The sequence below is a fragment of the Phlebotomus papatasi genome, chromosome 2, assembly GCF_024763615.1.
Source record: "Phlebotomus papatasi isolate M1 chromosome 2, Ppap_2.1, whole genome shotgun sequence".
Lineage (NCBI taxonomy): Eukaryota > Metazoa > Arthropoda > Insecta > Diptera > Psychodidae > Phlebotomus > Phlebotomus papatasi.
In genome coordinates, this window is record NC_077223.1 from 89,562,312 (window position 1) to 89,587,177 (window position 24,866).

General features: G+C 32.1%; 2 protein-coding genes across 3 annotated transcripts in view; one reads left to right on the plus strand and one right to left on the minus strand.

Annotated features, from left to right (window-relative positions):
* The window catches only part of LOC129804983 (carbohydrate sulfotransferase 11-like), a 41,356-nt gene extending 39,697 nt beyond the window's left edge, over positions 1-1,659 (minus strand). Inside the window, exon 1 of the mRNA XM_055852781.1 lies at positions 445-1,659. Coding sequence (XP_055708756.1) covers positions 445-579 — 135 coding nt within the window. The 5' untranslated portion in view covers positions 580-1,659. The remainder of the gene's footprint in view (positions 1-444) is intronic.
* LOC129804982 (uncharacterized) overlaps positions 1-24,866 on the plus strand; it is a 74,766-nt gene that overhangs the window by 45,018 nt on the left and 4,882 nt on the right. For both annotated transcript variants that reach the window (XR_008752036.1, XM_055852780.1), the window contains exons 4-7: positions 19,363-19,552; positions 19,648-19,870; positions 20,373-20,760; positions 20,851-21,107. Coding sequence is in view for 1 of the 2 variants with exons in the window: in XM_055852780.1 (XP_055708755.1) it covers positions 19,363-19,552; positions 19,648-19,870; positions 20,373-20,760; positions 20,851-21,107 (1,058 nt within the window). In the remaining variant the exon portion in view is untranslated. The remainder of the gene's footprint in view (positions 1-19,362; positions 19,553-19,647; positions 19,871-20,372; positions 20,761-20,850; positions 21,108-24,866) is intronic.

Genomic DNA, 24,866 nt, shown 5'->3' on the forward strand with positions numbered 1-24,866 from the left:
TCGTTTTCACTTCTCACGTGGTGATTTAGTGGAAATAAGGGACAATTTTTGTATAAATAATTGACAGAAATGTACAACAAACAGTGCTTACTTTTTGCATAAATTTACCTAACTCTAGCATTGTGTATTGTACTATTTGGTGTGTAATGGAAGGCAGAGAATAAGATAATAACAAAAAATAGTAGGGAGACTAAACAATCAATGTTCTGTGAAACCTAATTTGATAGTATATGACTTCTTGGTATTTTATAAATTTCTTTTCACGGTGAAGAATTTTATTTGCAAGAATTCATGAGAAAATGCAAATTAGATAATATAAAAAATGCTTGATAGAAGAGTTCTTTTGTTGTAGCTATTTATGACCCTATAATTTTTTGATATTTTGGTAGTATTTGTAGAGCTTTTATGGTAGTCACTGTATATATTTGAAAGTTCTGTACTCACATCGTATGACTTTAGTTTGTTGTAAACTTGATCTGATGATACAAGGTAGACCACCCCAAGTGGAAGGAGGGATATTGTGGCGAATATAAAGAAACATCTCTTCACAATGCGATACTGGTATCTATTCGTTTTCATGAATGATTCTTGTAACCCCGTGAGGTGTCAATTGATTCATGAAATTTCTTCGTTAGGATGCTAATTGAAAATTCTGCCGTGTTTCCAACTTGATGGAATATATCACTTTGGTCTAGAAAAATTTAATTTTGTTCAGTTCATAGCGTGACTAAGAGCTTCACAAGCTTTTTAGCTTCGGAACAATTCTCTTTTCTTGGTGGATTGGAAGACACAAAAAAATTTACTTAAGTAATTTTATATACTTGAAAATTCATGTAAATTGGCCAATATTTTTCTCATCACTCTATTGATATTTTTTTCACAATATTTATTATATTTTGTGGGAGTTTTGTTTGTCTTTTCGATGGTGAAATTTGAGAAAGAAACAAGAGTACCTTTTCAAAGATACTCAACGTATTTCCATGAAATTCTTTTTTCATCCAACCGACGGTTCTTTCAATGTTTTTTCAGATGCTAATTTTCACAAATAAATTTCAACAGATAGAACAGATACACAGGTTGTATTTCACATACGAATTATCATTGAATTGTTTTCAATATCTTCCGTCTTCCAGTGGGGCCTCTTTTTTGTGTCTCATAGAATACCACGTAACATTGTCAGCAATTTAAATGCTCCCAATGGATTTCAGTTGAATTGACGTTCCCTCTCATCAATTCCAAATTACAATCAATTTCACTGATTTTGCCTCCGAATGTCAATATACATTCAGAGACAAATTAAATTCAATTGAAATTTTAGACACACAAGAACTTTACTGCACACACCAAAAAAACCGTGTTATGTTCTACACTTTTTACTTTTTATTTTGATTTAGTCACAATCTTCAATTTTTTTCCATCAATACGTGCGAAAATTAGAGTCCATGGGAAAGAAAAAAACCGATATTCCTAAAATTGTACTAATCACAGATAAATTGCGAAGGAAATTTTTTGTGGATGATAAAGTTTACTTCTTGCAGACACAAATGGTAAATGTCGATTTTGGTCGGCGGTTCGTTGAGAACTGAAGAACGCACGAAAAGTCTGTTGGGGAATTGAGGAGTCGCGCCCGTGTATTCTCTTCTTACTCTCTCTCAATTCTCCCACGAAGTAGATGTATGGTGAGTTTTTCGCCAATTTTCAAACTGCGGGAAATGCCTTTTGCTTTTGATAGCGAATGAGCGAGCGAGAGAAGGAATTCTCTCAAAGTATTTTTCATTCACGACGACGCACAAATACGAGATAGTCACGAGACTTTCGTGTTTTCCGCCAATTTTCACATGCGGTGTGGAACTGGAGGAAAAGCACCATCAATTGGGGGCATAATTAACAATTAGGACAATTAAGGGGTTCGCCCCCAGGTGGGCTTTCTGTGCAAAACTAATGCTTTGCACTGACCTCCTTTCTGGTTCAATTGGTCGCAAAAGCTTCCTTTGGAGCAAAGTCAAGCGTAGAATAAAGCTCACTATGTGTACAATCAACAGTGTTGACATAGGGGCAAATGGGAACAAACGCTTGATTAATTACGCGTATCTTCCCTCCATGTAATTTATTACGCATTGACGAGACGATTCACTATTGCAAATAAAAGGTTTACTATAAACCATTTGAAAAGATAGCTGATCCCTAGAAGGGCTCAAAGTGAACCTTTACGGGTTGGTTTTGAACCCTGAAATGCTCATTTTAAAGAGAAAAGTTTCATTTTAAACCTTCCAGGAGAATAAATCAACAACTCAGAATATAAAACGAATAAGTCGTGAATGAACAACGTTACAGGAGAGCGATTTCAAGCTAAGATTTTACATGCTGAGTATAGGATTTTTAAGATTTGAAATCTCTATAACTTTTGGAATAATAAACTTTCCGGTATAATATTCACACAGAAGGTAAAGCATGTCAAGGAGTACCCGAAAAGCGGAAAAATCAATTTTGCAAAAAATCGTCTTATTCGACTTATATTCTGACAAACCGAAATATGATCCATGTTTCCAAAGTTTCACAGTTCACCTTTTTTTCAATTGTTAATTTTATTTTTACGTCATTTTCATCTTTTCGCCACATTTTCGTGCGGCCATTGCCGTCTTAGTGTCAATTCTAACCCCCGCCCTGAGATAAAATGAAGGAAAATTACTGGTTGTATGTTTTATGTGACAATCAGAGGAATTTTGTAACAATAAGACAATGTCATATAACAAATTTAGTATCTTTTGTGTGATAAATTCGACGAAAGTGTTCGAAAATGTTACTCATATCAACGATTGAGAAGTCCATGAAGCTGCTCGTAATAGCCTTTCGATACTGGCCTTTTATATTGTCCTGCTCCCGAATTTAACCACAAAAATTTGCCATGTCGTCATATAGGATTCCCCTAAATATCAATTGCTACAATTTCATTAGAAAGTAGGTCAGACTGAATATTTGAGAGAGAAAAAAACACTTCTGAGCCAAAAACCGCTTGTAATGTGGGTAATTGTGAATATATTTATAAAAATTAAAGTTAGTTGATCAAAAGACTAGGAACTGTCCACTGAACACCACGAAATTCTTTTTCCTAGTGTTGTAAATTTGAAAAATATTCTTTGATTTTCAATGTTTTATTTAAAATTTATTAGTTATATGTAGGGTAAGTGTGCCAAATTCCGGCCAGCTTGCAATTCCGGCCACCTTTTTTGTTCCTCGAATTTTCATGAATTTTTAGTTTTTACATACTGTAGAGATTATACAATGCAAAAGAATAACAAAAAATGTAGCTTCGACAAGCGAGATGACGCGAAAAAAACATAGGAAGAATTCCCGAAGGGCAAGAAGCTATTAGAATGAAGGTGGCCGAAATAGGGCACCAAAGCTATGTCTATATTTTTATTCATTTTGAAATTTATTAAGAATGATTTTAGAGTAAATAAAGACGATAAATTGTCTACAAGGTTCCAAGCAACACGCTTTAAGAAAAAGGAGTAAAAAAATTAATTTGTATTAAAAATATCACATTTCAAACTTGAGACTTTGCCATTTGCATGCAATTATGCCGAAATTTGGCACACTTACCCTATGTTTTTAAAAAAATCAATTTTACAACATAATTCTTAAATCGGGTTTAAAGTGTGTCAACCCTGCAGAATGCTCAAACACGGGACTTAGATGTTATACGTGTGATTTACATTAGTAAATTTTCTAGCAGTTGAATTTATGAGGAAAAGCCTTATGTTCACGAAGTCTAGTAATTAATTTACTAGGTCACAATCGATTTGAACTGATTTCTGAAGCACTTCTAAGATCGCCAAGACCGAAGCAAATGTGACACATTTGGCTTTCACCCAAAAATTATCGGTTTATGACCGATTTATTATCGGTTGATCAGCCGACTGGAACTAGTTCAAGCTTGTTAGACTTTCCAAGACCTTTCAAATGAATCCAAATTTATTCAAATCGGTTAAAAAAATATAGTTTTTAAAATATTTTTAATTTTCTGTCTCTGAAAAGTGTAATTCATAGTGATTCGGTGAAATATTTGTATATAGATGATAAGTCCACCTTCAAAAAATTCTAACACATTTATAGAAATGATAAAAGAATCGCTAAACACATTAGGACAAAATTAAGGTTACTTTAACAATGGTAAAGGTTGACTTATGTAGGAGATCTAAAAAAGGGAACCGGCGCGATTTTATTGATAGGGAGTGTATCCGGTATTCGCCAGTGGGAAAAGTGATCACCTTAAGAGAAAAACACTTTTTTGGTCTAGCCCAGAGCTTTCGGTCCCTTTCAGCCACTGAAGAAGGTTCATATTGGAACCGAAAGCTCTGGGGAACGAAATGACGGGCAAATGGTTCAGTATTATTAGACTGCTCGAATTTCACACAGAAGGTAGTAGTATATGCACAAGGGAAGCGCTTTACCTTCAGATGACTCAAGTTTCAAACAATTCATTTTGTTTTAATGTGTTTCAAATAAATTTGGTCCATTATAATATTTATATTTTAATAGTTAGTCCAACGCCTTAAATTTCCGAAAAAAGAGCCATGAGTCTAGTCCATTACGAACATAAAACAGAAATTAAGTTGTACGAAACTTGAGTCGTACGAAGGTAGCGAGCTTTTCCCTATAATTCTTCTTTTTTTCACTCCTTGAAGACCACTTTTCTCAACATATCTCAGAAGTGATGTCATGCTCTTTGTCCGTCTGTCCATCTAGCCGCCACTTGCTCTACAGGCCAAACAGTTAGAGATAGTGACTTTGGGCCTTCGGGGGACCCCCATCATAAGTCGACCCAAGGACCCTTAAAATGCACCTAATTTTTTCACACCGGCGGTCGTACGATTTTTTCAATTTTGGGTATGATTTACAGGTTTTAAGCGAACATTTCGTCCGGATTTGAAAATACCATTGAATTATTCCCAATATCGATTTTTCAAAATCAAAAGCTTAAATGGCTCTATAGAGATTATATCTAGGCTCGTTGAAAAGGTCTTGGAATTTATGACAAGATTAAACCAGTTTCAATCAGTTAAGGTTAAGAACCAGTAATGAACCGATTTGTTATTCGGTTTATTTGTGAGTTATTTTGAGCGATCTTATGGTGATAAATCTGTTCAGATCGGTTATGAATTGAGAAACGGTTATTAATGCGAAATCACTTTTGCAATATATGAAGCAGCATAGCATATTACGAGTTCGATCATGTTTGCAAACCATGGGATGCTTTGCCAGCCTTGCCACCCCTTGTACAGAAAATAGTTCAAAAAATACATGTAAAGCAGCCACACTTTGTATAGTATAGCTTTGTGGATAGTAAATTTATGCCATCCACACGTAACAGAACGTTCAATAAATTTGGGATTCGTAAAGTGTCTTACTCAGTGAACTAATCACTGGAGTCGTTCGCACTAAAACTTTAATGAAATATCAATATTCTCCTGGGGGTGTTGTGTTTTCGGAATATTGACTTCCTACGTGAAAAGGTTCTTCTCTTTTGCTTGAGGAGTTTCACGTGTTGTATGGCAATTCCACTTTAGTTATTCAAAACCAATTATGACATTGCTGTAATTAAACAAAGTATTTCGTGTTGTCACGTAATAATAGCAACAAAGTGCATAAATATTGGGGCGTACGGTGTAATTAAATGGCATTGAGCAGAGAATGGGAGATGAGAGGCAATATTTGCGATGCAGCCCGTATTGCTGAATGGGTCGATTTAGATGTGGGGCGCATGCTTAAAGTTGACACACATTTTTCCACCCCCCCCCAGGCTTCAGCCATGTGTATTTGTGAGTTCTAAAGGGGTAAATATTGCTCATGGAGAGCGATGCCCGGAAGTATGAAATGTGCAACCCCAAGATTTCTGTAAACGATATTGGTTAATGTCCCGAAAATTTTCCTCTTCTCCTCTCTCTCTAGAAGAGAAATCATAAACAATTTACCATGGACCAAATTTGGGGTGGACTTGGAGCATAATGTTTTGCCCGTTTATATTGGGTCATGATTGCCCAACAATATTATGTATTGTTTATTTCCTATTAATAGGCACATAATAGGTCTCCAAAGGTCTTTTTTGCCGTATTTTTCTGTGTTGAAATCAGAGAAAGGAGGAGGTAGTAGAAAGGGTGGAAAATTTATTATTGTTAATAAATTTTATATATTGTGGCACAATGTTGGGAGTCCATCTCTCGCAACGTGGGTGGAATTTTTTTTAGTGTTTATCTACGCTCCTGCAAATGGGTATTTGGGCGAGGTGGAAGAAAATGTTAGATAGCAAGAAGAATTTCAATTATGCAGAAACATTATGACTTGGGGGAATTCTTTCCCAGGACAAATTGTTGGCGCGAAATTGATAATTTCTCAGAACTGACATAAATGACGAGGGAGAGAGGGGGGTGCTTTATTGCTTAGACCACTTATCTAACTTGGAGGGTTATTAAATTTCTTGTCTCCATCGTCAATGTTTCGTAAATCATCTTTTATGTGATAATTCATTTTTAATGTCCATTTGGATACTTTTTTTTTATAATGTTATGTTTGTTTCGTGATGCATGTGTAAAAATGCTATAAATTGGATTTATTGACTAAATAAGCTTCCAAGTTTTCAATATTTTAATTTTTATCATCACATTAATGGATATTATTTATTAAATTAGAATTATTAAAAGGTCTTGTAACATAAATAGAAATTACGAATAGGGAAAAATATTCTAAAAATTGTCAAATATGAAAAAAGTTTGGCAAAGCTTTCCATGCTTTGCGAAATGCTTGAATTCGTGACTTAAATGCTATACCTAAAACATATCTACTTTCGCATTAATGCCTTACCTAAAGGTTTACAATCCTTTTGAACCGTTTTATAAATCACTGAAAAGCATCACCCAAAGTAAACTTATGGGTAATGCAATTGATTTTTTAATAAAAATTACCTATTGCTTATGAATCGGTTTTTACCGGTTCATAACCGATTAAAACTGGTTCAGTCTTGTCAGAAATTCGAAGACCATTTTAACAAGTCCAAACGTGACCACATTCGATTGAGAAATACGCTCTCTAGAGACATTTTAATCTTTGACCTTGAAAACCCGCTATCAGAAAGGATTCAATGGTATTTTCATATGAGCGAAATGTTCTTTTAAGTACTTCCAAAACATATACAAAAATAAGTAAAAAACGCACGACCGCTGGCGTGAAAAAAGGAGAGCCAGGTAAACGACTTTTGGGTCGACTTATGAGGGGGTCCCTCGATGATTCTCAGCCGCTATCTCTAACCGTAAACCGTTTTTCTTGTAGAGGAGGTATAACGACCGGACGAACAAACGGACGGTCGTGACGACTAAAAGCTTCAAACTTCAGATTTCCAAAATTCTACAAAATATGACATCATAAGAAGTAAGGAGTCAAAATCGATCTGACGAGTCACTAAATTTCGTTATTGGAAATATTTTTCAAATTTTCGCTGTTTTTGACTGCTTGCACAATTTGTTTGAAGTAAAGAGGCACAAAGTAGATTTATCGTTTACGTTTTTGTGAAACAGGTGACTAACTCAAGCAAGTTGATCTCTTGTCTTTCTTATTCCAGAAATATTTTTCCGATAGGGTAGATGCTCATAATTTTGGACAGTCTGCTTCGTCTGCTTATAAGCATCGATGTTCCAAGTTTGAAGTGCGATATTATCAATACTAATTGACTTTTTTTGTTACTCTCTTTTGAGAAGGGTTGTTTAGAAACTTGGCAAGAGTTTACTGTCTTTGTTTTTAGTAAAATCAGTCTTAATACGTTTAAAAATGAATTGATATGTAGAGGTGAATTTGACTCGAACTTCGGACAACTTGCTTATTAATTTGGGCAACTTGGCTGTAAATTTGGACAGCTAATCCGCCTCAACAGGATGCCCATTGTTCTTCATTTCATGAACCAATCTTACCAAGTCCTCTTCCTGTTCATGTAAGGGAAACATAGAATGTCACAAGAAGCCCGGAAACTTTCCATATCATTCATTAAAATGAGTTGACTTCGGTACTCCAAGTACGTGCGGATTTGCTCATTCCCTGGCCTTTCCGGGAGCCTTTTAAGGCTTTTCTCGCTACATCTCTTTCGTAGAGATGATGCTACTTTGCTTCTCCAGGCAATTGTCCAACCTAGTCATCACAAAAGCTAAAACTTCACGAAATTTCGTGAGAAAGACACCTGTCCAAAATAAGGAATATCAACTCACTGGTGAATGTCTTAGAAAATTTCCCATTTTTCACACGAAAAATCTAATTCACAAGGCAAATCTTACTTCAGGTCAAATATACTAATCACCACTAACGTGAATCAACACAATATTCAATGAATATTCAATAATATCTCTCAGAAAAAGCGAAGAAACATTTTTAGTACTTCACCACAGCTAAATAAGACTGAATTTTCAACAAAGCAATTTTAACTCAAATCATATTCAAAATTTAACGTATTTAGTGTCAAAATCTTCCAAAAAGAACAAATATTTAGATAGAATTCATTATTCATCAAATATTGGAATAAAAATCCATAATTTTAATCAATTTATTTTTAATGTCCAATTTTATCCTCAAAATGTCCAAAATAAGAAACTGGACAAAATTATGAGCCTTTCTCCTATAACCAACTTTAAAGAAAATAACATATTTTGAGAGGTAAAAATGTGAAAGTCTCGATGTCTATATTAAATAAAATATTATATTTATAATTATAAATATGTTTATATAAATTGAAATAAAGAGATAATTGTTTACATACTCTTCACAAAATAGAATTTTTCATGTTGTCTCCTGATAAAGCACTCAGAATTTGTGATTTACTCAAAATTGATCCTTTGTAAGTTTGTAATTTCATAGGAACGATATTATGCTGCTCTTTCCGTTGAGTTCGAGCAGTAAAATATCACTGTATAAATGAGGTAACAAATTAAATTTCGCACTATTCTGCTTCTTTTAAATGCCACAACAAATTCAATTTCGTTTAATCCAATTTAAGTGAGAGTGAGAGTGAGATAGATAGTTGAGAAAGAAAGGGGTATAAATTTTTATTTCTTGAAAATGTTTTGATTTATGCCTGCGGCACACCTTTTAGATCAGTAAAATTTCATGAAATTAAAATTAACATTCTTTTCTCTCTTAAACGTTTTGCATGTCTATATCGCTTTTTTCAACATTAGATTAAACTAAATTGAATTTGGAGTGATGTTCAAAAGAAGAAGAAGAAGTGTGCGAAAGACTAGGATAGACTTATGCAAACAATATGAGAATGAATGGGATGTGAATTTCGATTTTATGAAATTTTCTAGGTCTAAAAGGTGTGCCAGCACCATTATATTAAATTAAATTAAAATTACATTAAATTTTCTGAATTTAAATTTAAATTTGTCTAATCAAAATTTACTTTTTATTAACCTTATTTAATATTTTTCTGATCAAGTTTACTTAAAAAATCTTAAAATATTAAGTAAAGTGATAGATAGATAAAAAAAACCTTTTAAACCTTTTAAAATTATTACAAGAATCTTGCATAATAAAGTTTAGAAAGAAATGCAATTCTTACATTTTTTCTTTTTAGATGCATTGTAATCGCAAGACTGTAGGCTAATAGATTTTTGTTCAAACATCTCAGAGTTTTTTTCTAGGATGGAAAGCATTCATAGTGCGATGAAGTGAACGTGTGGGAAAATGCTCTTCCGCATCCGGTGTGGAAATTCTCGAAAAAAGAGCCCTACTTTCCCTCTCTGCAGCCTTTTTTTCCAAACACATACACGCTCAGCACGTCGAAGAGTATGCCTAAATATGTTCATAGAGTCGCAATGCAGATTTAAGCTTTGAGCTTTTTTCTCTTCGGCGCAACGTGCCATCGAGGCGCGCTTTTTTTTGCCATGAAATTCTATGGATTTTGTTGCTTTCCTTTCTTTCCGGAGAAAAGTCGCACACAAACAGGATATCGTGATTTGTTTGCTGAATAAATATTTCTAATGGAGATTTACAGTAGCATAAATAAGTGGGATGAGAAATGGTTGATTGTGTTTTGCCACGATAAATTGCACTTTGATATCCAACGCATGAATGGGTGGAATAGGAGAGATTTTGATGTGAACAACAGCCATTAGCTTAATTGATAGAAAATTGTGTAGAGGAAATAATTTACTAAATTCCCAGAACTTCTCTTCTCTGTTAAATCTGTTTTTTTTCTCTCTCTAATTTGTGTTGGAATAAAAATTGAGGGAAAATTGCATACTAAGTTTTAGTTTGCTTGCAGATCACGTGGAAGAATTTGTGTACTTTACAAAACAATTTTGTTCACAGAGAAAAATTACCCTCTAAATTCAAGAAAAAAATACTCTAACTAAGGGTTCGATTTTGCTCCAAGCAATTTTTTTCTTAAATTTCGCTTAAATTAAGAAAAAATTTCTATAAGAGCATTTTCTTAAATTTTAGAGTACGATGGTTTTGAAATTCAGTAGCTTTGAATTTAGACTTTTTTACTCTTAAATTTAGAGAAAAATAGTTTTGAATTTGTAGCAAAAATGGTTTTGATTTTAGAGTATCATGGTTTTGATTTTAGAGTATTGTGGTTTTGATTTTAGAGCATTGTGGTTTTGATTTTAGAAACTTATGGTTTTGATTTTAGAAACTTATGGTTTTGATTTTAGAGTATCATGGTTTTGATTTTAGAGAATTGTGGTTTTGATTTTAGAAACTTATGGTTTTGATTTTAGAAACTTACGGTTTTGATTTTAGAAACTTATGGGTTTGATTTTAGAAACTTATGGGTTTGATTTTAGAAAATTATGGTTTTGATTTTAGAGTATTGTGGTTTTGATTTTAGAAACTTATGGTTTTGATTTTAGAGTATCGTGGTTTTGATTTTAGAGTACCATGGTTTTGATTTTAGAGTATTGTGGTTTTGATTTTAGAGTACCATGGTTTTGATTTTAGAGTACTATGGTTTTGATTTTAGAGTACCATGGTTTTGATTTTAGGGTACCATGGTTTTGATTTTAGAGTACCATGGTTTTGATTTTAGAGTACCATGGTTTTGATTTTAGAGTACCATGGTTTTGATTTTAGAGTACCATGGTTTTGATTTTAGAGTACCATGGTTTTGATTTTGGAGTGTTTGCTGTGTTGATTGTCGAGTATTGCTGGTTCTGAAAGTAGAGTATTCTGAGGTTTTGAATCAAGGCAATTTGAGGGTTTTTTTGTGAATGTTATATATTTCATTCTTTACCTTTTTTCACGTGATGCATATGATGCGCGCGTATTCACTTCCATGAAACTCTCATATGCATCTTTCATTTCAATTTTCTATATGAACTTTGCCAATCGGAATTTACCTCCACTGAAGTATGTTGCTTAATCTGAAATATTTAAGAGTATAATGGTTTTGATTTTAGAGTATCAAGGCTTAGAACCTCTCATAGTCTGTCTTATTTCGATATTTTTATATAAACTTTTCCAATCGGAATTCATCTCCACTGAAGTATGTTGCTTAATCTGAAATATTTAAGACTAATATGGTTTTGATTTTAGAATATTATTGTCTTGCTTTTAGAGTACTTTGGTTTTGATGTTGGTCTATTGTGGTTTTGAATTCTTTTAGAGTATTGGGGATTTGATTTTAGACTATTGTGGTGATGATTCTACAGCATTGTGGTTTTGATTTTAGAAACTTATGGTTTTGATTTTAGAGTATTATGGTTTTGATTTTAGAAACTCATGGTTTTGATTTTAGAGTATTATGGTTTTGATTTTAGAGTATTATGGTTTTGATTTTAGAAACTTATGGTTTTGATTTTAGAGTATTGTGGTTTTGATTTTAGAGTGTCATGGTTTTGATTTTAGAGTATTGTGGTTTTGATTTTAGAAACTTATGGTTTTGATTTTAGAGTATTATGGTTTTGATTTTAGAAACTCATGGTTTTGATTTTAGAGTATTATGGTTTTGATTTTAGAGTATCATGGTTTTGATTTAAGAGTATTGTGGTTTTGATTTTAGAAACTTATGGTTTTGATTTTAGAGTATCATGGTTTTGATTTTAGAGTATCATGGTTTTGATTTTAGAGTATTGTGGTTTTGATTTTAGAAACTTATGGTTTTGATTTTAGAGTATCATGGTTTTGATTTTAGAGTATCATGGTTTTGATTTTAGAGTATTGTGGTTTTGATTTTAGAAACTTATGGTTTTGATTTTAGAGTATCATGGTTTTGATTTTAGAGTATTGTGGTTTTGATTTTAGAAACTTATGGTTTTGATTTTAGAGTATTTTGGTTTTGATTTTAGAGTATCATGGTTTTGATTTTAGAAACTCATGGTTTTGATTTTAGAAACTCATGGTTTTGATTTTAGAGTATTATGGTTTTGATTTTAGAGTCTCATGGTTTTGATTTTAGAGTATTGTGGTTTTGATTTTAGAGTATTGTGGTTTTGATTTTAGAGTATCATGGTTTTGATTTTAGAGTATTGTGGTTTTGATTTTAGAGTATTGTGGTTTTGATTTTAGAGTATTGTGGTTTTGATTTTAGAAACTTATGGTTTTGATTTTAGAGTCTCATGGTTTTGATTTTAGAGTATCGTGGTTTTGATTTTAGAGTATCATGGTTTTGATTTTAGAGTATTGTGGTTTTGATTTTAGAGTATTGTGGTTTTGATTTTAGAGTATTATGGTTTTGATTTTAGAGTATCATGGTTTTGATTTTAGAGTATCATGGTTTTGATTTTAGAGTATTGTGGTTTTGATTTTAGAGTATTGTGGTTTTGATTTTAGAGTATCATGGTTTTGATTTTAGAGTATTGTGGTTTTGATTTTAGAGTATCATGGTTTTGATTTTAGAGTATTGTGGTTTTGATTTTAGAAACTTATGGTTTTGATTTTAGAGTCTCATGGTTTTGATTTTAGAGTATCGTGGTTTTGATTTTAGAGTATCATGGTTTTGATTTTAGAGTATTGTGGTTTTGATTTTAGAGTATTGTGGTTTTGATTTTAGAGTATTATGGTTTTGATTTTAGAGTATCATGGTTTTGATTTTAGAGTATCGTGGTTTTGATTTTAGAGTATCAGGGTTTTGATTTTAGAGTCTCATGGTTTTGATTTTACAGTATCGTGGTTTTGATTTTAGAGCATTGTGGTTTTGATTTTAGAAACTTATGGTTTTGTTTTTAGAAACTTATGGGTTTGATTTTAGAAACTTATGGGTTTGATTTTAGAGTATTACGGTTTTGATTTTAGAGTATTGTGGTTTTGATTTTAGAAACTTATGGTTTTGTTTTTAGAAACTTATGGGTTTGATTTTAGAAACTTATGGGTTTGATTTTAGAAACTTATGGGTTTGATTCTAGAAATTTATGGTTTTGATTTTAGAAACTTATGGTTTTGATTTTAGAAACTTATGGGTTTGATTTTAGAAACTTATGGGTTTGATTTTAGAAACTTATGGGTTTGATTCTAGAAACTTATGGTTTTGATTTTAGAGTATCATGGTTTTGATTTTAGAAACGTATGGTTTTGATTTTAGAAACTTATGGGTTTGATTTTAGAGTCTGATGGTTTTGATTTTAGAGTATCGTGGTTTTGATTTTAGAGCATTGTGGTTTTGATTTTAGAGTATGATGGTTTTGATTTTAGAGTAACAAGGTTTTGATTTTAGAAAAAACAATAATACTCTAAAATCAAAACCATAAGTTTCTAAAATCAAAACCTTTATACTCTAAAATCGAAACCATCATACTCTAAAATCAAAACCATAAGTTTCTAAAATCAAAACCACGATACTCTAAAATCAAAACCATAATACTCTAAAACCAAAACCATGAGACTCTAAAATCAAAACCGTGATACTCTAAAATCAAAACCATAATACTCTGAAATCAAAACCCTGATACTCTAAAATCAAAACCATGAGACTCTAAAATCAAAACCATGATACTCCAAAATCAAAACCATAATACTCTAAAATCAAAACCGTAAGTTTCTAAAATCAAACCCATAGGTTTCTAAAGTCAAAACCATAAGTTTCTAAAATCAAACCCATAAGTTTCTAAAATCAAAACCACGATACTCTAAAATCAAAACCATAAGTTTCTAGAATCAAACCCATAAGTTTCTAAAATCAAACCCATAAGTTTCTAAAAACAAAACCATAAGTTTCTAAAATCAAAACCACAATGCTTTAAAATCAAAACCACGATACTCTAAAATCAAAACCATGAGACTCTAAAATCAAACCCATAAGTTTCTAAAATCAAACCCATAAGTTTCTAAAATCAAACCCATAAGTTTCTAAAATCAAAACCATAAGTTTCTAACATCAAAACCATGATACTCTGAAATCAAAACCATAAGTTTCTAAAATCAAACCCATAAGTTTCTAAAAACAAAACCATAAGTTTCTAAAATCAAAACTATGATACTCTAAAATCAAAACCACGATACTCTAAAATCAAAACCATGAGACTCTAAAATCAAACCCATAAGTTTCTAAAATCAAACCCATAAGTTTCTAAAAACAAAACCATAAGTTTCTAAAATCAAAACCACAATGCTCTAAAATCAAAACCACGATACTCTAAAATCAAAACCATGAGACTCTAAAATCAAAACCGTAATACTCTAAAATCAAACCCATGTTTCTAAAATCAAACCCATAAGTTTCTAAAATCAAACCCATAAGTTTCTAAAATCAAAACCATAAGTTTCTAAAATCAAACCCATAAGTTTCTAAAATCAAACCCATAAGTTTCTAAAAACAAAACCATAAGTTTCTAAAATCAAAACCACAATGCTCTAAAATCAAAACCACGATACTCTAAAATCAAAACCATGAGACTCTAAAATCAAAACCCTGATACTCTAAAATCAAAACCATGAGACTCTAAAATCAAACCCATAAGTTTCTAAAATCAAACCCATAAGTTTCTAAAATCAAACCCATAAGTTTCTAAAATCAAACCCATAAGTTTCTAAAATCAAACCCATAAGTTTCTAAAATCAAACCCATAAGGTTCTAAAATCAAAACCATAAGTTTCTAAAATCAAAACCATGAGACTCTAAAATCAAACCCATAAGTTTCTAAAATCAAACCCATAAGTTTCTAAAATCAAACCCATAAGTTTCTAAAATCAAAACCATAAGTTTCTAAAATCAAAACCATGATACTCTAGAATCAAAACCATAAGTTTCTAAAATCAAAACCACAATGCTCTAAAATCAAAACCACTATACTCTAAAATCGAAACCATGATACTCTAAAATCAAAACCAAAAGTTTCTAAAATCAAAACCATAAGTTTCTAAAATCAAAACCATGAGACTCTAAAATCAAACCCATAAGTTTCTAAAATCAAACCCATAAGTTTCTAATATCAAACCCATAAGTTTCTAAAATCAAAACCATAAGTTTCTAAAATCAAAACCATGATACTCTAGAATCAAAACCATAAGTTTCTAAAATCAAAACCACAATGCTCTAAAATCAAAACCACTATACTCTAAAATCGAAACCATGATACTCTAAAATCAAAACCAAAAGTTTCTAAAATCAAAACCATAAGTTTCTAAAATCAAAACCACAATGCTCTAAAATCGAAACCACGATACTGTAAAATCAAAACCACGATACTCTAAAATCAAACCCATAAGTTTCTAAAATCAAAACCACAATGCTCTAAAATCAAAACCACTATACTCTAAAATCGAAACCATGATACTCTAAAATCAAAACCAAAAGTTTCTAAAATCAAAACCATAAGTTTCTAAAATCAAAACCACAATGCTCTAAAATCGAAACCACGATACTGTAAAATCAAAACCACGATACTCTAAAATCAAACCCATAAGTTTCTAAAATCAAAACCACAATACTCTAAAATCAAGACCATAATAGTATAATAGAATTCAAAACCACTATAGTCTTATTTCGAAACGATGATTTCGCTAAGATCAAAACCAAAATAGTCTTATCTCGAAACCTCTATACTCTAAAATCAAAACCATGACCTTCTAACTTTAAAACTCTTGTATGCTCTATCATTGTTCAAAACTACGATTCTCTAAAATCAAACCCACTGTTCTCCTATTATTAAGCACAATTTATTCTATTTTTTAAACTATCATACTCTTTTAGAGAAATTCAAGCGCAAAATATCTCAATTATAGGGGAAAGTAGTTTGAAATTCTTGTACTCTTGATTCAAAACCACGTTTCTTAATTTTTTCTAACTCAAAATTTTTCTCTGTGTTGAGTTTTAAAGTTTCAGTCTGCACAATAAATAGACTAAAAGATGACAAAATAAGGGGGAAGGTCATAGGATAACATAAAAAATATAATATTTTAATAATATTTTTATTTACTATTATTAACTTCATTTAGAATTTTTAATTTATCAGGACATAAGTAATCCACATAATAAGACAAATAAGTTAAACACGTTTTGCATTTCCATTTGACTGCTCGAACAAAAGAGACAAGAAGTGTCGCTTTTTTCAACTTGTCATAGACCGAGTCTAAATGATCAGAGATATCAGTTTCCGATCTTCGATGACCCCCAGGACATGATCTCCAAACGTTTTTTTTTTATCCTAACCTCCTAAAACCCCATAAAAACCATTTTTTTGGTTTCTTTTGAAAACAACTGATACGATTTCATTTGCTTTTGGATATGTTTTGGAGGTGGTCCAGGCGAACATTACGTTCAAACATATGTACCTATGGCCTAAAAATATCGTTATTTGAACTTTTGATTGGATTAAATTTGGAATTCTTGGAAAGGTTCTGAAATTTTCAACCCGTATTTATTGGTCGCGATCGGTAATAAATAAATCGATAAAGTGCTTGTAAAAATGACTTTATTCTTCTAAAATATTCTTTTTCCGTAAGCTTGTAACCCAAGAATGGGCTAAACGGTAAGAGATAATATGGTCTTCGATGCCCTCCCAAGTGGCCCTAAGGATTATTGTTATTATCTTTATATTTCCCTATCCCCTTTCATGTTTTATTTTATACAGTTCATAGGACCTAGTTTTCAACCGATTTAATTAAATTTGGATTTTTTGAAAGTGGTTTGAAATCAGTAATATATCGGTAAAATAACCGTAAAGGACTTATTTTTCTCGTATCGGAAATAACGGACTTTACGATTTATGAATTAATTTAATAGCTAGTAAACCATGTAAACACTGAGAAAAAAAAGAGGGTGCGATTAACTTTTTTTCCTCGTAACTTTAACATTTTTAGGTGTAAAAATATATCAACATTTTTCAATGTTAATTTTACACCTTTTTAAGGGTAAAATTAACACTAACAAGGGTAACTTTTACCCCCAATACACCTAAAAGGAATAATATTTACACCAATTTCGGATCAATAATGCAGGGTAAAATTAACATTTCCGGAATGTTATTTTAACTTTTTCGGATTTCTCTCAGTGAATAAGCACCAAAAAACCACGACCACATAAAGAAGGCTTAAATACTTGAGTTATAAAAATTGAAGATTTACGATTCTGAGTTGAAGGTTAATAACGATTCGTCTATTCAAATCTTATCTCAAAATTCTTAATTGAAGGTGTTCAGAAGCTGCTTGGATATTGTTCATAGATAGGGTCTTCTAATTAATCGGTATTAATTAATTAATAGTAGTATTCTATTAGTATCGTTATTTTATGTCGAAAAATGTCTTTTAGAAAACATGTGTTTTCTTAAAAAACAAAATAGTTTTTAAAATGCGATGAAAATATTTTCCTAAAAAAAATAAAAATGCTCTTGCAATACGAAATTAGAATTTCTTAATTGATGAAAATGATATATTTCTCTTTACTAAAAATTTATGCAATTGACACAGAAACGGTTACTGTCCTTAAAAGATGTGGAAAATCTAGTGCAAAAAAATATATTTAAGGAAAATGACTTGTTTTTTTCAAAATCAACTTTTATTTAAAATGTTGTTATTAAAAAAAAACAAAAGAATAATTAAATTACATAATTCAATAACCTCAATGAATTGATTAATTTAATTTCTGGATTAAATTAATATGTTTTGGTAAAATTGTGGAAATACAGTCAAGTGTGCTAATCTGGGCGCTTCGCTATCTGGATCGTTTATGACTAATCCACTTAAAATAATACTTTTATTTTTATTTCCGCACATAATATAACTATTCAAGTTTGAGAAAAAGCAAAAATAATAATTTTATCCATTAAATAAGTGAGTGTAATCGACTCATTTCAGTCTTGTGCCAGCTGGATTCTTCACTAAAAATTTTCTAGCAGTGATATTTTCGCTAATGACAGCTGGTTGATTGAAAACATTTATTGTTTTTTCCTTGTGAAAAAAGTATTTTAAATCCCAAGGTTTAATTAAAAGTGAATTAGCGAAAAGGCGACCCAGTTAGTGTATGATGACTTATTTCAGTATTATCATTATTTTATAAATTTTCTTTAATATTTTTGATATTGTTTTTTATATTATGTTTCTGAATGAAACAGTGAATAATTCTATGGACTTAGAAGAAGTAAAAAAGAATTTCATCAGTCTAAAAAACAAGCGTTGAAGTAGCACTCTACGGAAAATGATCCAGTTACTCCACCTGACTATATGAAGTTTCGAGTTTTTTGACGTCACGTTGTTTGCCTGTTCGTAAGTTGTCGCCAGCTCTGGAGGCCAAACGATTAGAGATAGAGATTTGGAATCTTAGGGGACCCCCTATAAGTCAGTCCAAAGACTGTTAACATGTTATTTATTTTTCATCCACCTGTCCCCATCTTCAAAACCATGTTCTTTGGGATTGCTGGAAAACATGTCGTGTAATTTCTTTCGTTTTTGAATATTTTAGAGATTATTCAGTCGGAGATTTAGTCCCGATACGAAAATTCCATTGAATCATTCCTAATAACGGTTTTTTAAGATCGAATGTTAAAAAGACCCTAGAGAGACTATTTCTCAACCGAAAATGGTATCATATTTAGACTCGTTGGAATGGTCTTAGAATTGTTGACAATTCTGAACCGATTCTAATCGGTTCATAACCGATAAATAATTTTTCTCCGAAATTCAATTATGTTACTCCTAAGGTATTTTGGGCAATGTTTTGAGCGATTTATTAATCGGTTCAAATCGATTGTAAAATGATAAACGGTAAATGGTGCAAAAGTACTTTTGAGGTATAGCATATAAGTCACGAGTTCGAGGACCTTGGAAGTTCTGGGACGTTCTTCCACTTCTTTTTTATAAAATTTCATCTTCACTTCAATTCAATTCTCTATACCGGGCTATACAAAAGATTCTTCCTCACTTTTGCTTTCATTTTTTTCTGTTTCGCAGACGACGTGTGGCTCTCAATATTAGACCATCATTGGCAACCACCCAATTAGATCGCTTGAGCTATGAATTCAAATTGTACAAAATTAGAAACGATTCTTGTACGTTTGAGAATGTTGATGAACTATTTGACTATGAGGAGCCCTGCTATGCAAATTCCTGTGACTTCCAGCACGAATGGATGCCATTGGAGGCAAGTATTTGTCGCACTGGAGTATTTTTCTGACAGAGCTTTGAATAATGCCAAGAATGTTCATGTTGAACTTTTCACTTTGACCTCATATCCAGGAAAACAATCTTCAGCCAGGATTGTCGGCAATACTTGTGACTAATACTCAAGTAATGAATTTTACCAATGTATCAACGTACAAATTCACTGTGTATGTTCAGTATGAGATTCAGCACGAGGGAAAAGTGTATTCGCTACAATTGTTGGCTGGAGATATGGAAATTACTCCTAAGATTTTCCTTACACCTCTCTTCGACACGGAAATTCAAGAGAGAAATTTTTGTGAGTATTTCTATCTCTGTTTATTTTTTTTTATTCATATTTTTTTGATTTATTTGCTGCGCTACTGATTGCTATAAAGATGATTATGTTTGTTTTTATTTCGACTGTTAAATAATGTTCGGAAAACGTGTCTATTTTTCTCTTAAATGTTACATTTTGAAGCTGGAGCTCTACTTTTTAGTTCACAACTCATTCTGTTTGTATTAAAAACTATTTAGAAGGTTGTTTTAATAAATTTTTACGACTTTGAGAATGGAAGGGAAAGATTAGGCGGAGTTTGAAAGGTTTTGGGAACATGGAAGCTTTATGAAATTAGCACTAGGGGCGCTACAGTCCTAATGGCTTAGCAAATTTTATTTGGAATCACAATTTTTATTGAGTTATTTGTAATAAGTGTTATCTAAATGAGTTTTGGAGATGTCTTTTGCAGTAGTAAATCACTTATTTTTTTGGATTTAGTATGAAAAAATTTGAACGTTTAGTCACATGGTGTAAATTTCAGTTTATCGCAATCTTGTGGCAATCGCGTCGAATTCTTCATTCAAAGTCGTTCATATGGAGGTAGGAGGAAGTAAGATAAGTCAGCGATTCTATCGCTTTTTGATGGAAAACTTGAAATTTCATCAAATAACTCAGCCTCAAGCCACAATGGCCTCATCAGCAGGGGAAGTTGAGGGCACAGATGAGGTATCAATGCGTGAGGAATTGATGGAGGATGTTGAGATGAGGGAGGTAAATGCTGATGAGTCACATTTTATGGCCACCAATATGTTCAGCAATCAAAAGAGACCAACAATGATGTTTTATCAGCCGGATGGTTTCTGGAGAGGTGGCTTGATTAGGATCCAAGAGAACAGCGAATACCGATTGAAATTGAAACTGTATATGAGGTAAAAAGCAAACAATGGAAATTTTTTAAAACATTTTTGCACAAAAATTAGACCGAACCCCTAATGAGATTGTTTTTCTTGCTGTTGTAGAACTGATAATCATTTCGCGTGTTTTCTTGGAGCGATAAAAACCACTTTTGGTTGCAAGGTCACATTTGTTGATGAGGAAAATTCTCAAGATACATGCTTAGTCATTCAGAGTCTAATTGAGGAGATCAATTGCAAAAAGCAACTTCTGAAAATGCTTCCGGAAACAGGAAAGGATGGAGAAAATGTCAGAGAGTCTTTGAAGGAAGTCTTCCGCAAAGAACTGAAGACAGATTACGTTTTCAACAGGCTCTCATCAGGTAAGAAAAATTATTAAATATTATCATTTATTTATTACGTTGCTCTGAAGTTTCTAGAGGAGAATACCAATTGAAAATTTGGCGCGAACTTTACTTCCACACGGCGAAATGTGCCTTTGCTATTTCGCTGGATTAATCACTAAGCCTTTCTTTTCCTACAATAGCTTATGATTTTCATGTGCACTCTCATAAATAATTTCGAAAATTATTTCATGAATAGGGTAAATGTCCTAATTCAAAACCATTTCCAGACGCTTTAACTTTGACAGAAGATTCAACACATGAAGTTCATATTTTTTCTGAAGAGAATTACATAAATTTGCTCCGTGACTCTCCTAGAATGTTACTGTCTAGTGAAAATTAATTAGATATAATTTGAAAGATTCTTAAATAGAAGAAAATTACGCGAGCGTAAAATGCTTCTATTGGAAACATATTAATCCAAATGGAGACAAGGGAATGTTTCTAATTGGAGACAAACAGTGTAAGTGAAGCCGCAACGAAAAGCTTCCAAAACCTTGTTGAGTTGCTCCTGAATGCAGGATTTGTTGTTATTCTTGGTTTTTTCTGCTTTCCCATCTAAAACAATAAGAAAATCTCTCCAAAAAAATCATATTTCCGGAGTTTCCTATTGAATCATTTGCAGACACTTCAGAAAATCCCTTTTTGTTCACGAAGTAGGTAATTACTTTATTTGAAAACTTCATGTACCGTTAACAATAAGGATTAGCACTTAATTTAACTAAAATTAGCCAGAAATATGACATAAATGTTAAACAAAACGAATAAACAACAGTCGCCTCATTGTTTTTTTCATTTGGAAAATATGGTCGATCGATGGAAAATTCGATGATGAAAAGGTACACTTTTAATTTTTCTGAGAAATTAACAAATAAAAATTTGTGAATATGAATGGATTTTCGCTTTATTTGAAGCAAAATTAACTAAATAATGAAACTATGGTATGGAAAATATATAAATATAATAATTTAGTACTGTATTTATCATGAAAACAATGACGTTTCCATTTGGAGTAGCGAAAAGTTTCCATTTGGAGCAGGTTTTGAATTAGCTTAATTTACCGTAACTCTGGGGAAAATGTTTTCGAAAAAATAAATGATAAGCTCTCCAATTTTGAGATCTAGAAAGCTTAAAGATTTGATTCTTTGGCATCTTTTGTAACTCTCTGAATACCCAAAGGAATATAAGAATACTTTAGAAAAAAAAAGATTTTTTTAAAACTTTTTTATAATCGATAGAAACCCGTTTTTTTGTGAATGATTACAAACTGGTTCACAACCAATTTCAACCGATTCATAAATCACACTCAAAAGTTCGCCCAAAACAGATAACGAGGGGCACATTAATGGGCTCAGGGTTAACATATGGGGGTCCCCCGAAGATCCAAACTCTCTATCTCTAACCGTTTGGCCTCTAGTTGTGGTAACGGCCAGACTGTCGGACAAACTGACGTAAAAAAACTCAAAACTTCAGATTACTCACAATTATTTATTCTTAATTTTAAAATTAAATTATTACATTATATCCACTAACTTCAGAAGGTTGGTAAGTATTTTGGTAAAAATGGTAAGTAAAAAATGAAAATTGGTAGGGTAAGTGTGCCAAATTTCGGCATAGTTGCATGCAAGCTACAAAGTCTCAAGTTTGAAATGTAATATTTTTAAAATAAGTTGAATATTTTTGTTACTCTATTATAATGAGTGTTGCTTGGAACCTTGCAGAGAGTTTATCATTTTTATTTTCTCTAAAATCATGCTTAATACATTTTAAAATGAATAAAAATGTAGACATAGCAGAAGATGGCCTATTTCGGTCATCTTCATTCTCATAGTTCCTTACCCTTTGGGAATTCTTCTAATATCTTTTTCACGTCATCTCGTTTGTCGAAGCTACATTTTTTGTTATTCTTTTGAATTGTACAATCTCAAGAGTATCCAAAAACTAAAAATTCATGGAAATTCGAGGAACAAAAAATATGGCCGAAATTGCAAGCTGGCCGGAATTTGGCACACTTACCTTAAGTAGTGAAATATTATTGGCCAATGTAAAATTGAACAGTTATGCCTTGGACACACCTTTTAGATCAGAAAACTTTCGTGAAATCAAAATTCACGTCCCCTTATGACTCCGCCAAACTTTTTAGGTTAGAAAAATTTCATGAAATTAAAATTCACATCTCATTCTTTCTCACATGCTTTGCATATGTCTATCAAATTCTTTCGCAGTCCATATTTGATTGAGTTAAATTGAATTTTGTTGTGATGTTTAAAAGAGAAAGAAGAGTGCGAATAAGTGAGATAGACATATTCAAAATGTTTGAGAAGGATAGAAATGTGAATTTTGATTTAAGGAAATATTCCTGATCTAAAAGGTATGTTGGAGCTATTACTAAACATTTGAATATGGCTATCCCAGTCTTTCGCACCTCAAATTAGATTGAACTACATTGAACATGTTGTGATGCTTAAAAGAAGAAGAAGAGCGCGTAAGAGTAATATAGACTTATGCAAACAATTTGAGTAAGAAAAAAGGATGTGAATTTAGATTTCTTGAAATTTTCTTGATCTAAAAAGTATGATGAAACCTTTATGATCCGCACACCTTTTAGATTGGTAAAATTTCATGTGACCGAAATTCACATCCCTTTCTTTCTCAAATGTTCTGCATATCGATGTTTCATTCTTTCGCACTCAAAATTCGATTGAACTAAATTTAATTTGGTGTGACATTCAAAAGAAAAAGAAGAGTCCTAAAGACTGGGATAGACACATGCAAAATGTTTGAGAAAGAAAGGGATGTGAATTTCGATCCCATGAAATTTTCCCGATCTAAAAAGTGTGTTAGCGCCATTATGAACCATTTTCATATTTTACCTACCAAAATGATTTTTTTACTTACCAAAATTTTGTTTTTTACTTACCAAATTTATCAATTTATTTACGAAAACTGTTTTACCTTTAAGAAAATCACCTTTGCAATAAGGGAGGTTGAGGTAGAGTTTCATGGATGCTTGACGTTCGTAAAGTAAAAATTTAGGACAATAAATTAATAATATGGGAAATGTGCTGTATTTAAATATAGGAAAAAATTCGCAGGATTTAGACAGATTGAGTTTATTCCATAAACTTTTGGTAAATGAGTCTTAAAAAAATATCAGCTGCTTGGAACTGTTCTGCTTTCTCTTACAATGAAAATGTGTAAATAGTACTGGTATGAATGGATTTTGCGGGGGGATGCTCACCCGGAAGAAAGTCGCTTTGGAGATGCCATGAGTTATGCTGATGTTGAGGAGATTGAAGGTTTCTCCGGGGAATTTCGGTAGAATTCTCTGACGCTGTAGTCAAAAAGTTCAAAGTCGTACTTGAACAATTCATACATTTCTTTCACTTGATTCTCAGACAATTCCTTGTAGAAGTCCTCTAACAGGTCTACGGTGCTCTTATTTCCTTTTCCGGAATTTTTCCACTGTGGTGAGACGATGTGGCCAATGTTAGCCTTGTCAATGATATATCTCTGATCTTCCTGGAATGAATTTGTAAGAAAAGAGATGGCAATGCGTCTCATTTTTTGCGAGATTCTCGAATTTCCGAGAAGTCTAATACTAATTTAATACTGCATTAGAAAACCATCTTGAAATTGAAAACTGATCAAGACGCGGGCATTTTCTAAATCATTAACCTTGAGACAACCTTTAAGAGAACTGGACTGATTCATTACCGGTTGGGACGGTTGGGACTG